General features: G+C 36.6%; 1 protein-coding gene across 1 annotated transcript; it reads left to right on the forward strand.

Annotated features, from left to right (window-relative positions):
* The first annotated feature begins 300 nt into the window (after window positions 1-300).
* Window positions 301-6,949, forward strand: LOC140346643 (class I histocompatibility antigen, F10 alpha chain-like). The gene is made up of 8 exons (XM_072432802.1): window positions 301-419; window positions 2,644-2,910; window positions 3,203-3,478; window positions 4,551-4,847; window positions 5,320-5,415; window positions 5,505-5,522; window positions 5,944-5,982; window positions 6,622-6,949. The coding sequence occupies exons 2-8, from the start codon at window positions 2,787-2,789 to the stop codon at window positions 6,654-6,656; spliced, it is 885 nt and encodes a 294-aa protein (XP_072288903.1). The 5' UTR covers window positions 301-419; window positions 2,644-2,786; the 3' UTR covers window positions 6,657-6,949.
* The last annotated feature ends 7,651 nt before the right edge of the window (window positions 6,950-14,600 follow it).

Genomic DNA, 14,600 nt, shown 5'->3' on the forward strand with positions numbered 1-14,600 from the left:
TGAATATACTGGTTTAAGCTAATTTGGTGTATTTTCTGTTTCTTGTAGAGTTACGTTATATATCTGAAATATAAATCACGTTATGATTAAAAAACAAATATTCTTGTTTTGTGTCGATTTCTTTTAGTTTCGTTTTCGCCGTATTCGCTTCACAACCTGTGTCACGTTCACCTAGTGACACGTGACGTTCAAGCTCAGTCTGAATTCTCATTGGTTTAATAATCATCACGTGACTGTGCCATCTAAAGGTCCAGCCCACTGTGTTTAAACACGCGCGTCTGTCACGCCCCTCGACATTACTCTTCCGCCTTTCAGGAGATAAACACCTCTGAAAACTTCTTCTACAATGTTCGTCATAAATATTGTAGTTTTGGTCTCTCTTCTTGGAGCAGTCTTGATTATAAACGAGGCAGAATCAAGTGAGTAAACTCATTTCTCTTGTGTTTTAGTTTTGGTTATAATGTGACAGATCCTACACAGGCCGAGTTAAATCATTCTGGACAAGTTTCTCTTTCTATAATAAATGCTGTAATAATTGGACATATATTTGTAAACTGTTTGTCTTTATTCTTATTCACTAATCAACATGTTCAAACTCATAAATGTTCGGTTTAATTGTTTATTTTGCTCCTGGTTCTTTTTCTTATGGTCGAATTCAACTGAAACAAGAGAATTTCACATATTTTGTCCTTGAAATACACAAATATATATTTAAAGTAAAGGTTTGTGGAGAAGCAAACACGCTTTCGTTTTTCGCACTTCTTTTTTAGTTTGTTTTTTCCTAACGACAGATGACGTCTTGATGTCGGATTGGTTTAAAGATTATATTAGACAAGTATGAGTAGAAAAAGCTTAACTATATTAAAATAACTAAGAATAACCAGTATTTATTTTTTGAGATCCACGTTTGAAGTAAGTTTAGGGACTGTTGCTGTTTCTCCTCGTGTTCTTCGTTTCTTTCTTTCTCATTTGGATAAACAAATGTAATAACCTCTCTCAGATGTCTTCAGTCATTCTTTGTTTTTCACACTAAAGTCTGAGTCAGTTTCCCTCTCCAGTGTCACTGTGACCTCGGCCGACTCCAGAGCAGGACCAGACTCAGTTAGAAAAGATTTGAATTCAACTAAATGGACTTTTGACTTGGATTTGACTCAGACTTTATTTGAACTCAGACTTGCAGTGCTGAGGACACAACTCGGACTAGACTCACGTGACCTGGACTTGAACATTCAGTTTGATCACAATTCACTTATATCTTTATTTTAAGGCTAAATCCATTTGCTCAACAATGTTTTAGTTTGACACAAATTAAGCTCAAATCCATTGTAATCGCTCAGTGTTGCATTTTAAGTCGTTGTAGAGGATTTGAGGCTGATCACATTTAGTTTTGGGTCAAATTAAATAAAATAATTACATGTTTGTCAATCAGATTCTATAATGAACATATTCTCCAGGAAAATGATCTGTTTCACTTTTATTTTCTCTGTTGTATTTTTGTCTGAGTCTTTACCTGACGACTCGTGACGCAGAGGCTCAGTCTGATTCTGACTGGTTTAAATGTCATTTTATAAACATTAATCAAACATTTAAAGAGAATATGTCGGTGTAATCCCTCATTCGTCCAGGCGTGTTCCATAGTAGAAAAAGCTTCAGTTGTAGTCATCTGGACTCAGTTTGAAAAAAATAAACGTTTCGACTCTCATCCAAGAGTCATTGTCAATAACAGAATTTAGGTCGAGAACTCCGATATTAATACTGTTCTGTGGTAAGACCCGCCCATTGGGAGGAGCCTTCCTGAAGTAGAAAGAGTTGTTTGTTTCAACAGAAACTCCCCCTTGTATCTACCGAGCTAGCCTATTCAGAATCTTAATGGGCTATTAGAAACCTCTTTGTCTTGAACCCCTGGAAAGGTAAAGGACATTCAGATGCTAATCAGGTACTCAGGGTGGTCGAGCCAGGGTCTCACAAAGACAAAGAGGTTTCTAATAGCCCATTAAGATTCTGAATAGGCTCGGTAGATACAAGGGGGAGTTTCTGTTGAAACAAACAACTCTTTCTACTTCAGGAAGGCTCCTCCCAATGGGCGGGTCTTACCACAGAACAGTATTAATATCGGAGTTCTCGACCTAAATTCTGTTATTGACAATGACTCTTGGATGAGAGTCGAAACGTTTATTTTTTTCAAACTGAGTCCAGATTTAAAGAGAACAAAACTATCATTTCAGATCCACATTTGAAATAAGACATGGGACTTAACGGTCTTAATGTTTAGCCTTGTTTTGTTTCTTCTATTTCAATGACAATTTTAAAAACATTATAACTAATCTGTGTGTGATTCACTCAAATCCATAAAATATTTTTATGATTTGAATTCAAAACGGAAAAACTATAAGTGTGAAATATTCATGATTTAAAACAATGTATTTCTTTAAATATTTTAAAGTTTTGAAATTATTGAAACTATTTTGTTGATTATTATTATAAATTTAGGATCAGAAGCAGCGTTTGATTAATTTAAACCAGAAAATTATAAAAAATAGATTTATTATTATTCAATGTTGAAAAATCTATTGTGTTCATTTGTGACGTGTAAAATTAATTTTATTAATTTTCAACTAAAATGACAATGTTTCTCTTCCACAGTGACTCACTCTCTGATGTATTTTGAAACTTCTTAGACTGATGTGAAAAACTTCCCAGAGTTCATTTCTGTTGGTTATGTGAACGGTCTTGAGATCGATCATTATGACAGTGACACAAAGAGAGAAGAGCCCAAACAGAAGTGGATGGAGAAGATCACAGAGGACGACCCTCAGTTCTGGGACAGACAGACTCGGATGGGTTTGATTAATGAGCATGTGTACAAAGGCAACACTGACATAGTGAGACGTCGCCTCAACCAGACTGAAGGTTTGTCTGATCTCACTTTTTACTCCTCGTCTTGTGAAACTTCATGTGAAAACACCACATTTATATTTGATATATTCGTACAGTTTTATATGAACATTTATTTTCTGTCAGTTTCAACTACATTTTGTACATGAGAAAACACATTTGTTCAGCTTCTGCTCTTTGACTAAATATTCATCATTTTAAAATAACTCTGAAGACATTATTAAACAAGACTTTATTATAGTTTAATGTCCAACAACAGAAAATGTTAAAATAAGATGTGAATATAAACCTCATGTTTCTGTTTCAGGCTCTCACATGTGGCAGAGGATGTACGGCTGTGAATGGAACGATGAGACAAATGAAATAAATGGATATAATCAGTTTGGTTTTGATGGAGAAGACTTTATCGCCTTTGACCTGAAGACTGAGACTTATGTGGCTCCGAGACCAGAAGCCGTCATCTCTAAACACAAGTGGGAGAGGGATGGAACGATTGCTCGAAATAAAAACTACATCACCCACAAGTGTGTTGAGTATCTGAAGAAATACCTGCGAAATGGACAGAGCGTTCTCCAGAGGAAAGGTGACATGTTTCAAATATCAACTTCAGACTAAAACAACTGTGGAGCAGGAATCTGTTCAATAGAAGAATCTGTTTTATTCACAATTAAACTGTAATTTACAGTAATTACAAATATACAGTTAATTCTGGTCATTATGACACAGTCTGAACTTTAATCTTATTTATAAAACGTGAGTATAAATAATCTAATGTATTTTATTACAAACACATTCAACACCAATGTTTTCTAAACTCTAGATTTGATCGTTTAATGATTGAGCTGCAGTTTAGAAGTGGCTGAAATAAAAATGAAATTTTGAAATAATGTTGCTAAATAAGAACAAGAATTATGTTTCATGTAATAACACTAAATCTGTTGTTAATCTTATCTCTGCACTCCTGTGGTTAATTTAACATCTAGTTTTACAGTTTATCATTTATTTTCCGTGCAATACTTTAAAAAACTAAAACATTTTAACACTTCCTTTTATTGTAAAAAATAAATAAATAAACAGACTTAAAAAATAATAATAATGTTATATATTTATTATTGATTTAAAATAAACTGAAATCAATTTACCTGATTAAAATGGAAATTGAAATATGGAAAAGAGCAATATAAACCCTTTAAAAGTTTGTGAACAAAAACAGACTAAATTCATGAATTGAGGCTTAAGTGAAGTGGAACATGATGTGATTTTAATGGAGAAACTGGGATTAACATCAGAATATCACAAAATATGAAAAATAGAAGTAGTTTTGAAAAATGAAAACCACTCAGATTCACAAATGTATTTTACATGATTTGTTACTTTAATTTGGGATAATCACAGACTCTTTTCTTGGATAAAGTACGAAAAGATTTGTGCTCATATATATTACTCTTATTACTTTTATCACAGATTATACTTTTTTTTAAAACATTTTTCCATCCAAAAAATAAAAATAAAGCCTAAATAATTAATTGCCGTTTGTATGTGATGTCAGTTCATGTGTTGTGGTGGACTTCCTCTGAAGACTCTGATGACAGTGTTTTAAACATTAAAATGCAGGTGAACTCTGTGATTGAGCCTGTGTCTCCTGCCTCCTCCAGAGCTCCCCCTGGTGTCCTTCCTGCAGAAGTCTCCCTCGGCCCCCGTCACCTGCCACGCCACAGGCTTCTACCCCGACAGAGCCATGCTGTTCTGGACCAAAGACGGAGCCGAGCTGCACAAGGGCGTGGACACCGGGGAGATGCTGCCCAACCACGACGGGACTTTCCAGATGAGTGTGGACCTGGACGTGTCCTCTGTCCCACCTGAGGACTGGGGCCGCTACGAGTGCATGTTTCAGCTGTCCGGAGTGCCAGACATCCCCAACACGCTGCACCCGGACAAGATCAGGACCAACGGTGAGCACTTTAATGTCACACACAGGCTCCAATCATGCAGTCACAACAGAAGCTTTAGCTTGTAGTGAATTTAAATCTTTTCTGGCCCAAAATGATCAGATTCTAAACAATGAAAAACAAAAACAATTGGTCCATCTCTAAATAGAAGGTACTTTATGACACAGAATAATAGTAGTTTCATGAATGTTACTTTGTGGTCTTATTCTAGTTGTGATAAAGCTCAAGAACATTTTAAAACTATTCAGGAAAGGTCTATTATGTGTTTTATTCTTATTAGATCTTTTTATCAGTATCGATACTTCCTCGATTGAGTCTCTAGTTTCGAGCTGTAATTTTTAACCTTTTGACAACTTTAACACAGTGACAAATCTTTTCCCATTAAATCATGAACAAATAAATGTGTCGTTATTAGATATTTAAGTCTGAATGACAGTTTAGTTTGATAGTTTGATTTTGTTCTTTATTTGAACAGCTAAGAAGCACACGGGCTTCATCGCAGGTGCAGCCACACTTCTTGGTGCTGCTCTTTTGGGCGCTGTCGGATTTGCCGTGTACAAATGTCACAAAGGTAAGATGAAATGTAATTATTTATATGAAAATAGTTTTAAATTAGGCCCAGATTGATAAAACTTAACATTTTACTGTCTTCTTTTCCAGCCAAGAGCGTCACGCCTCGTAAGTAACACATTCTAGCGTCTTTTACATGGATGCGGCGTAATATTTCCACTGCCTGTTTTATCGTACATAAAGTCCCACACACGACACATTTAGCTTTAAAACCAGGCGACAGGAGCCGACCATCACAACTCTTTTTAATTCCCTCGCTCTGTTCATCTGTGTCGTCTTTGGAGCACTTTTTGCAGTGTTGGAGACGCTCTGGACCAGAAGCTCTCACGAGTTCAAGCTCTTCAAATACTCGTCAATATCAAGTTCAGGACAAAATGTTCACTTCATGACAATAACAGAGGCTTGGATGAAGAGCTCGTTTGTACTTCACAACAGTGGTTATATTAATACGCCACATCTGTATTTATTAGTGACACAGAAATGTTGCTAGGATCAATGTAACGGTGTGAAATGTCCATCTTCATTTCAGCTCCCAGTGAAGCAGGGGCTGAAAGACAATTGGTTCAAGGTGAGAAAATATAAGCTGACGTTTCTCTGCTTTGTGTGACAGAGGAGCTGATGCTGTGATTAGATCAGGCTTTTGGACTTTAATCCAAACCTTTGAAATCCAAGGTGACAAAGGGAAATGCAAAAGGAGAAACCTCTATAAATGTACACACAGAGGGCATCGCACTTAGAATGAACTCAACATGAACTTTGGAGACAAACAGAAGTTGATTTGATGTTACACCTTTTTACTGAACCCAAATCGAGCCTTTTAAACATGAACATGACAAAACAGGTGAGCGTGTTCATGGGTTTGTGTGTTTTACTCCCGACATTGACGTGGGAAACACATATTTACTTTGCAATAGGATCATAATTGTAGTAAAGTAGTAGTGTAACTAACAAATATTTGAGAGTATTTGTACAATGAGACTATTTTAATACATTATCAATCAAAAAAAGGTTGAAGAATTGTGACTGAAACTTTTAGAAAGAGAATATTGTTTGTTTTATTGTTGAAAATCAAATAGTTTTAAACATTTTGATGTAATAATGCCGTTCTAAACAGGTCTTTGTGTTTTAGAGTCTGTATAGTCCAGATAACGATTCACAAACACGACTATGATTTGACTAAAGTAGAGTTGTTGTTTTTGTTTTTCAGAGGTGGAACAACCACTGAATCCTAAACCAGAGTGACACGTGTGAGCCGCTTTCATCTGAAAAGAGGAGCATTTTGTCTCAAGGTTCAATGTTTTTTGGCTTTTGTCCTGAACAGTTTGTGGCTTGTTTTCCACTTTTAACGTGAGTTTGTTTGACGAGAGTGAAACATCAGCGTGAACATTGAATCTGCAGCAAATTGTCTCGTTGGCTTTGATCACGTTTGTCTTTAAGATCGCTCTTCTTAAATCATGTGCTGCAAATGTTTGAAGAACTAAAGTCACTGAGTCGTCACATCAAGTCTTTGGTTCTTTTCTTGTTTTTGAAGTGACGCGTTTAAAAATACACTTCAACGTGCATTATTTTAAGTTATAGTGAGATGCAGAACATGCTGCCGTTAGGTCAGCTGATACGCAGTGAAAATGTGTCCTATCACAATTATGCAGACGACACTCAGATCTAAGTTTCACTGTCGCAGGTGAATATGGACCAGTGGATTCACTCTGTCACTGCATCCAACAGATCAGTTTGTGGAGGCAAAACAACTTTCTCCAGCTGAACTCAGACAAAACTGAAATAATCGTTTTTGGCCACAGAAACAAAGAGAAAGTATTAGCGGTCACTTCCAGAGTCTCGCTCTAAAAACTATAAATCAAGTTAGAAATCTGGGGGTAATAATGGACTCAGACTTGAACTTTAACAGCCACATCCAATCAATAACATCAGCAGCTTTTTACCATCTAAAAAACATTGCCAAAATCAAAAATATAGTGTCTAAACCAGATTTAGAGAGACTTATCCATGCGTTTGTCTCCAGTAGATTAGACTGTAACGGCCTGTTCACTGGCCTCTCCAAACGAGCTGTAAAACAGCTGCAGTACATCCAGAACGCTGCTGCTCGGGTCTTGACTAGAACCAGGAAGTACCATCACATTAGTCCTGTTCTCAGGTCTCTGCACTGGCTCCTGTGGCTCAGAGAATAGACTTTAAAGCAGCTCTGCTTGTGTACAAGTCTCTCCATGGCCTAGCACCAAAGTACATCTTGGACATGTTAGTGCCATTTGAACCATCTCGGACTCTGAGGACCTCAGGGACCGGCCTCCTGCTGGTGCCAGAGTCAGGACTAAACATGGACCGGCCTCCTGCTGGTGCCAGAGTCAGGACTAAACATGGACCGGCCTCCTGCTGGTGCCTAGAGTCAGGACTAAACATGGACCGGCCTCCTGCTGGTGCCAGAGTCAGGACTAAACATGGGGAATCTGCATTTCAGTTTTATGCAGCTAAAATCTGGAACATTCTTCCTGAAGATGTGAGACAGGCTTCTACAATGTTCAAATCTAAGCTAAAAACAGTTTTGTTTAGCTGCGCATATGACTGAAAGGACTTTTCTTTGCACTCTTCTCTTTTGTTTGTGATTTCATTAGTTTAGACAATCAGTTGGACTGATTTAAAAGGGAGTTGGACTCCGAAACACACTAGACGTGTAAAAGTACGTACAATCAGTTGGACTGATTTAAAAGGGAGTTGGACTCCGAAACACACTGGACGTGTAAAAGTACGTACAATCAGTTGGACTGATTTAAAAAGGATTTAAAAAGGAGTTGGACCCCAAAAACACGTTATCCTTTGTGGTGTTTTTTTTTTATTTTTTTTATTTAGTTAATTTTATTGTATTTCTGTTTCTGTAATTTCTTTGTGATTTGAATGCATTTTTCTTGCTGTGTGAAGCACTTTGAATTGCATTGTGTATGAAATGTGCTCTACAAATAAACTTGACTTGCCTTGAGATATTATTGGATTTGAGCTCGACAAACATCTAAAACAAACTTAATTTTTTCATTCAGTTCCACTAAAACTTAAACCAGATCAAGAACGATATTTTCATGTGTTAATCATTACTAAATAAATAATAAATAAATACAACTGGATATTGATCTTTCAGGAGCAACAAACTATAGAAACATTAAAAAAAAACAGCAGAAATCTTGTTAAAATGTGAATAGTTATGAATCTGTTCCTCAAATTGATTCACAAATTTAATACAAACTTATGTGTTTGGCTAATGCTATATTCATATCTCTGCTACTATCTGGAAACTCATTTGTCATTCATCACTTTTGCATCAATTAAATCAACGATTGAAAGATTTATCAGTATAATTTTGTGTTGAATTAAATTGTGAATGACACTACTGTACATGAAGTTATATTTTTATGTTACCAATGTTTATTTATACTGTTAATTCCCACTTTCCATTTGTGTAAATAGTTTGTTTATAAAGATGGGCTTTTATAATGCTTTTTCAGCTGCTTTAAGGAATACTTCATTAATACTCTGAAGATGTACTTTGGATTTGCTTTGAAATAAAAATGACATGTAAAAATAATAGTACTTGTGTTTTTGTTTTACACATTTTATCTTCTTTTCAAATTAGTTCAGGACAACTGGATCCACAGAGACTTTTGAGGACGAGCTGCCAGACAAAAGTGAAAGGTCGTTGGTTCAATTCCTGTTCACATCATTTGGTAAAGCACGGCATTCACATTAACGTCCTGAATGTGTAATAATTTTATGTCTGGATAAGTCTGATTGTAACTGTGACTTTTAAGTGTCTCAAAAAGCATTAAATATATAAAACAATCCTGTATCATAAATGTAAACAGTACATACATAAATCATCAATATTTTACCTCTTCAAATCCATCTTTTAGGCCCATAATTGGCTGTGTTGGTTCTAATTACTGAGAATAACAAGACAAGATTATGGTCGTTAAAATAAAAGTATTTATTCCGTACGATTACAAAACTAACAGATTAAAAACGCATGTCCTGTCCCTCAAGTTCCCATCAGACGTCTGCCTCTCATCTGGGGGCCTCTCACACACAGAACAAAGAATATGCATATTCATAAGAAGGTGGATCTCCTCTTGAACCAGGCTGTACCTTTTAGGACATCCTAATATGGTCGTGAGATGCGACCCTTGAACCAGACAGAGAAGCTGGGGGAGCAGAGACAGACCAAGCAGACAGAGCAAGAATGTGCAGTGTGTGTGTGTGTGTCCAGTCTGCTATAACAATGAAAGGTATATTAATGCATTACAATATTAAATGCTTATTAATTCCTTCAGCTGCAACATCTAGAAAATAACCTTTAATTTTGTTACATCAGATGATAACAATATATAAGTTTAGTAAATAAGCACTTTGTGTCAAACAGATAAATGAGTTCTTGAAATGTGTCCTTCCACTAGAGACTTGTTGCTTCCATGGTTTGTCAGATCAAACTTTCTGAGAGACTTGACTTCCAGTTTGACTCGAGTCCCAAAACCGGGCTTGGACTTTGACCTTTGGAGTCTCTTCTATGAACTGTGCAGTGACGCTGCAGCAGACACTGATTTCACTCCTAAAACAAAAATAATTGGAACATGTCAAAACAATCAATGATCTCGACTGACTCAACTTAGTCATCATATTGAAGAGTAGTTGGACTAATCTTGTACTAAGTTTATGACATGAGCACAATGTAAGTAGAAATGACATCCCTAGTGAAGCCTAAATATTATTTAATTTATATATTTTATATTTGTATTTTAATATTATTAAAATACATTTAAAAACAGCGTCTTGTGGGATATTAAAATATACTTTTGGTTTTGTTCTAATCCATTCCACATCTTCATTTAGTCGTAAACCTGTCGTAACTTCTTTAGTGCTTTGGCAGCATCTAGAGGAGACTTTGAGAACTGCAGCTTTGTCAGGACGAACAGCTCAATTTGACTCTTTATACATTTATCCAGTTTCTTTGCACCGATGTTGGTTGTGTCAGTGTTAAACGTGGAGTCTTAGAAGGTGTTCCTCCACAAAGTGTGTTTAAAGTGTTTAACGCACAGATCCGAGTTGTTTAATGCGTTTATTCCACGGCCACAAACTGAAACATGTGTGAATCTGAAAAGCCTGTTCACCGTCTGTAAATGTGAGAGATATTAGTCATTTCAGTGTTTTACCTGAAGCTAGTCCCTCACAGCAGATGAGCATAATATGTTTACCCGTTGCTATGGTGATGGCCACAGTGCAGTGAGATAGAATGTGTTTTAACTGTCACAGAACTAGTACAACCTGAACGCAGGGCAGTTTGTGTCAGAATTCTCACTGAGCGTGGTGTAAAGAACATTTGTGCTTCGTGGTTGTATTTTCTTTGTTGACGCTACATTTGACGTGATCGGTGAAAACCCAGAACAAATGTGGAGTTTCAGTGTTTCTCACCTCGATGCTTCTCAAGTTCAGCCAAACAGACCGACAGCGTCCAAAGTCGTGGCGTTATCAGCGAGTTGAATCCACAAAGAGCAGAGACGAGCCGCCGCAGAGAGAAGTCAGAGGAAGGCATCATGGGAAATGTGGGCCCCGTGAGCTCGACCTGCTTTGGCCCCAGCTTTACGTCTGTGGAAGGTGCAGTACAACCTGTGTTACTGAAGTACAAGTACAGACACAGGAGCAAGCAAACACTCACATACAAGTAAAAGTAGCACGTACTGAAATCTGAAGTATTGAAGGACATGTTTAAAAATGTACTTTAAGAGTAAAGAGTATTTCACACAGATTTTGAGAACTGTTAAAACGTTTTGGTTCCGATTCTTATCAATTTCTTAATTTTTCGTGGATTTTAATTTATATATTCTTGTTCTCTCAAATCTGGGGCTTGAACTCAAAACCTTTACGTAAGAAGTCACCGTGAACGTGTTAAAAACCCGGGGGGCCGACTCTATCGCTTTTATATAGTGCCCATGCTCGTACACAGGTTTGAAAAAACACCCCTAATCACTGACCTCCTTACCCCTGAAAAAGTACCCCTTTTCACTGTCCAAACCCAAAAAAGTACCCCTTTTCATTGACAAAGCCTGAAAATATACCCTTTTTCACTTTAAAAGTTAGGTCCGCGCGGATCCGTGATTAGGAGTCCTTTTTTTTACCTTTTTCTGCAAATAGGGGTACTTTTTCAAGCAATCTTGGTGATTTTTTTGTTTGTTGACTGTCATTGAATTCTAAATTTGTATAACAATACTATGGTAATATGTTTCAGTGCACTTTTCTAACTTTTAAAGTGAAAAAGGGTATATTTTCAGGCTTTGTCAATGAAAAGGGGTACTTTTTTGGGTTTGGACAGTGAAAAGGGGTACTTTTTCAGGGGTAAGGAGGTCAGTGATTAGGGGTGTCCATGCTCGTACAAAAAATCGCGGAAAAGGGGGGGGGTTCCAGCCGTTTCTGCGGATCCGCGCAGAAACGGCTGGAACCCCCCCCTTTTCCGCGATTTTTTGTACGAGCATGGACACACCTTTCCACAGAGTCGGCCCCCCGGGGTTAAAAAGAAGTACATGAGCCAAATGGAAAGTACTTTTTACTTTTCAGACCAGTTCAAACATGTAGTGGAGTAGAAAGTACAGAAACCTGCTCTCAAATGTAGTAAAGTAAATGTAAAAAGTATCCGCTGTAAAATGTACTCGAGTAAAATACAGATACCTAAAAAGTTAACTTAAACACAGTATTTTCATTTGTTTGTACTTTTCTTTACTTTCCACCACTGGGAATGTTGAACGGACCAATTAACTTCATGATTTACTCCACCAGCAGCACAAAGACACTACAGGACAAAGCCAGCCTCACTTCCGCTCAGAGAGACAGATGAAGTGTCTCCGTGTGTCTTGTTTTTGGACAGTAGAGTCAGGACGCTCTCCCAGACGAGGCTCTGGTTTCGGGACGTAGCGGAGAGACCAATGTCCACCTCAACTCCTGCGCTCACGTCTCTGTAGACCAAGACTGAGGCCCGCACCCGGAACGGACCCTTCTTCAGCTCATCGATGGGCTGCAGAGTTCGAATGGACTGACGCACCCGAACCAGACCTCGGACAGAAATGATATCCCAGTGTTTGAATTGAAAATCACAATTGTCATTCTGGAGATATGCAAAGTTATATTGTTTAAATATTGTTATCTAGTGCAAGAATGATCAATATTGCCCTTCCCTAAGTCACACTTGAACAAGCGCCGCATCACCTTTTTTCTTACTATTATTTTTATTAGTTTAAACCTCGGGCCACTACGAGTTCAAATCTTTAGTTTCAACTTGGCCCCGTTTTGTCCCAGGACCCTAAAAACCCTTTTTTGGACTAAGTCTCAGACGGAAAACAACTTATGTCACGCAACAAAATTTGGTGCAAAGAATACTGATATTATGAGGAATACAACATTATAGGGGTTTATGCATATCTGTTTCCAAATAATAAATAATACATTGAAAGAAATATCCAGAAATGTAATTCTCATGGACAAATCCTCTTCACAAACAGTTGCATTGTGACCAAAGCATGGCATTTCTGTTCCATATGTAAATAGAAAATGTCTCCAATTTAACTTTAACTTAGTTTAACTTAAATTGAAGCTCAAGATGAGCTCTGTGTCTCTAATGGTTCACCTGCTGCAGTAGAAATAATATTCACAGACTTTGGACAGTTTTTGGAAGACATTTATATTGTATTACAACTTTTTATGCAATGTAATTTTGATTTAAATGTGTCAGATATGGTCAGTTTAACATTTACAGCAACATTAGTGTAATTGTGAGACATGTTCAGTCACATGATTCTATTTCAGTTCAATCATTGGCTGTAATTGAGACATAATCTTGTCTTACTTTGTAAAATGTGCTCTAATTTCTATGTATTTTCATTTAATGTGTTCATGTCTCAGCAGTGACACTGTTGTCTGAAGTTCAAACTCGAGATAAGACAATCTTAGTCAAATGCATTTAAAAGCAATTTGAAACCATTAGTACATCAATAATGTGCAAATGTGTGTCAGATTCTGTCATTATGATGTTATTTGTTTGTTTTTTGTAACTGTTGGTCAGGACTCCCTTGGAAAATAGGTTTTTAATGGAACGCTCCTGGTTAAATAAAAGTTAAATACAAAACATTCTCCGAGAAAATCAACCGATATTACAACTAGGCCTGTGTATTTATGTAAAGTTCCTGTTTCACTTGTCGAAACTTAACTCAAAATCAAAACTTGTCTGACAAACCCATGAAGAAACTGGACTAAAGAGTCAATAAACTGAGGATATAAACTAAATGCATTTAGTTTAAAGTAATATTGCATAATTTAATATTTGTTTTGCTGACTCAGTTGTTTGTACAGAAATTATGAGTCTTGTAAATGTAAGTGTCAGTGATGATGGACAGGGACTTAAAATTGCTGAGGTGAAAAAGTGAATGTTCTGTAATAATAAGAGAAACAGAAGCTGATATTTGACCTCCACTGGTTTTGTTGTGACGCCACAAAGTGAAACAGCTTCAGGACGCCTAATAACACTGGAATAATGCTGACGACACACGCAGTTTACAGATCATTTTAGGCTGAATCTACAACAATAAGTGAAAGAACATAAATGCAAGAGTTTTACAAATAAGTCCTTATTCTTAGTATGTATGAAACACCAGAGCCAAGCTTTTAAACTGCAAAAACTACTATTTTTATCATCTTTTTAATCAGCTGTCAAGTCTATATTTTGTTGCTATTACTATACATTTCTGTGGAGTTAGAGGGGAGTTTCTGGTGTTTATTAATCTGAATTATAGGATGTAATTTATTTTATAGCTTTGCTCATTTAAGTTAGGTCTTCACTTGGATTAATGGAGTCATGTTAAGGCCTGTTTTAATTTAATTTGAAACCTTTTGGTCCATTTTAAGGCTAAATATAGTGTAAATAGTCCCACAACCTTGAAGCAGACCTTGGTTAAATTTAGGCAATAAGGAAGTGAAGTCGAAAGAAGTAAAACGCTATGAATAAACTGGTTTAAGCTAATTTTGTGTATTTTCTGTCGTGTTTCTTGTAGAGTTATGTTATATCTCTAGTATTTAATCATTAATCTCTGGTATTATCATTTTATCATTAAAAAAACACACATTATTCTTGTTTTGTGTTGATTTTTT

This window comes from Eucyclogobius newberryi, unplaced genomic scaffold (assembly GCF_026437365.1).
Source record: "Eucyclogobius newberryi isolate DKJ021-1_F unplaced genomic scaffold, fEucNew1.0.hap1 SCAF_6, whole genome shotgun sequence".
Lineage (NCBI taxonomy): Eukaryota > Metazoa > Chordata > Actinopteri > Gobiiformes > Gobiidae > Eucyclogobius > Eucyclogobius newberryi.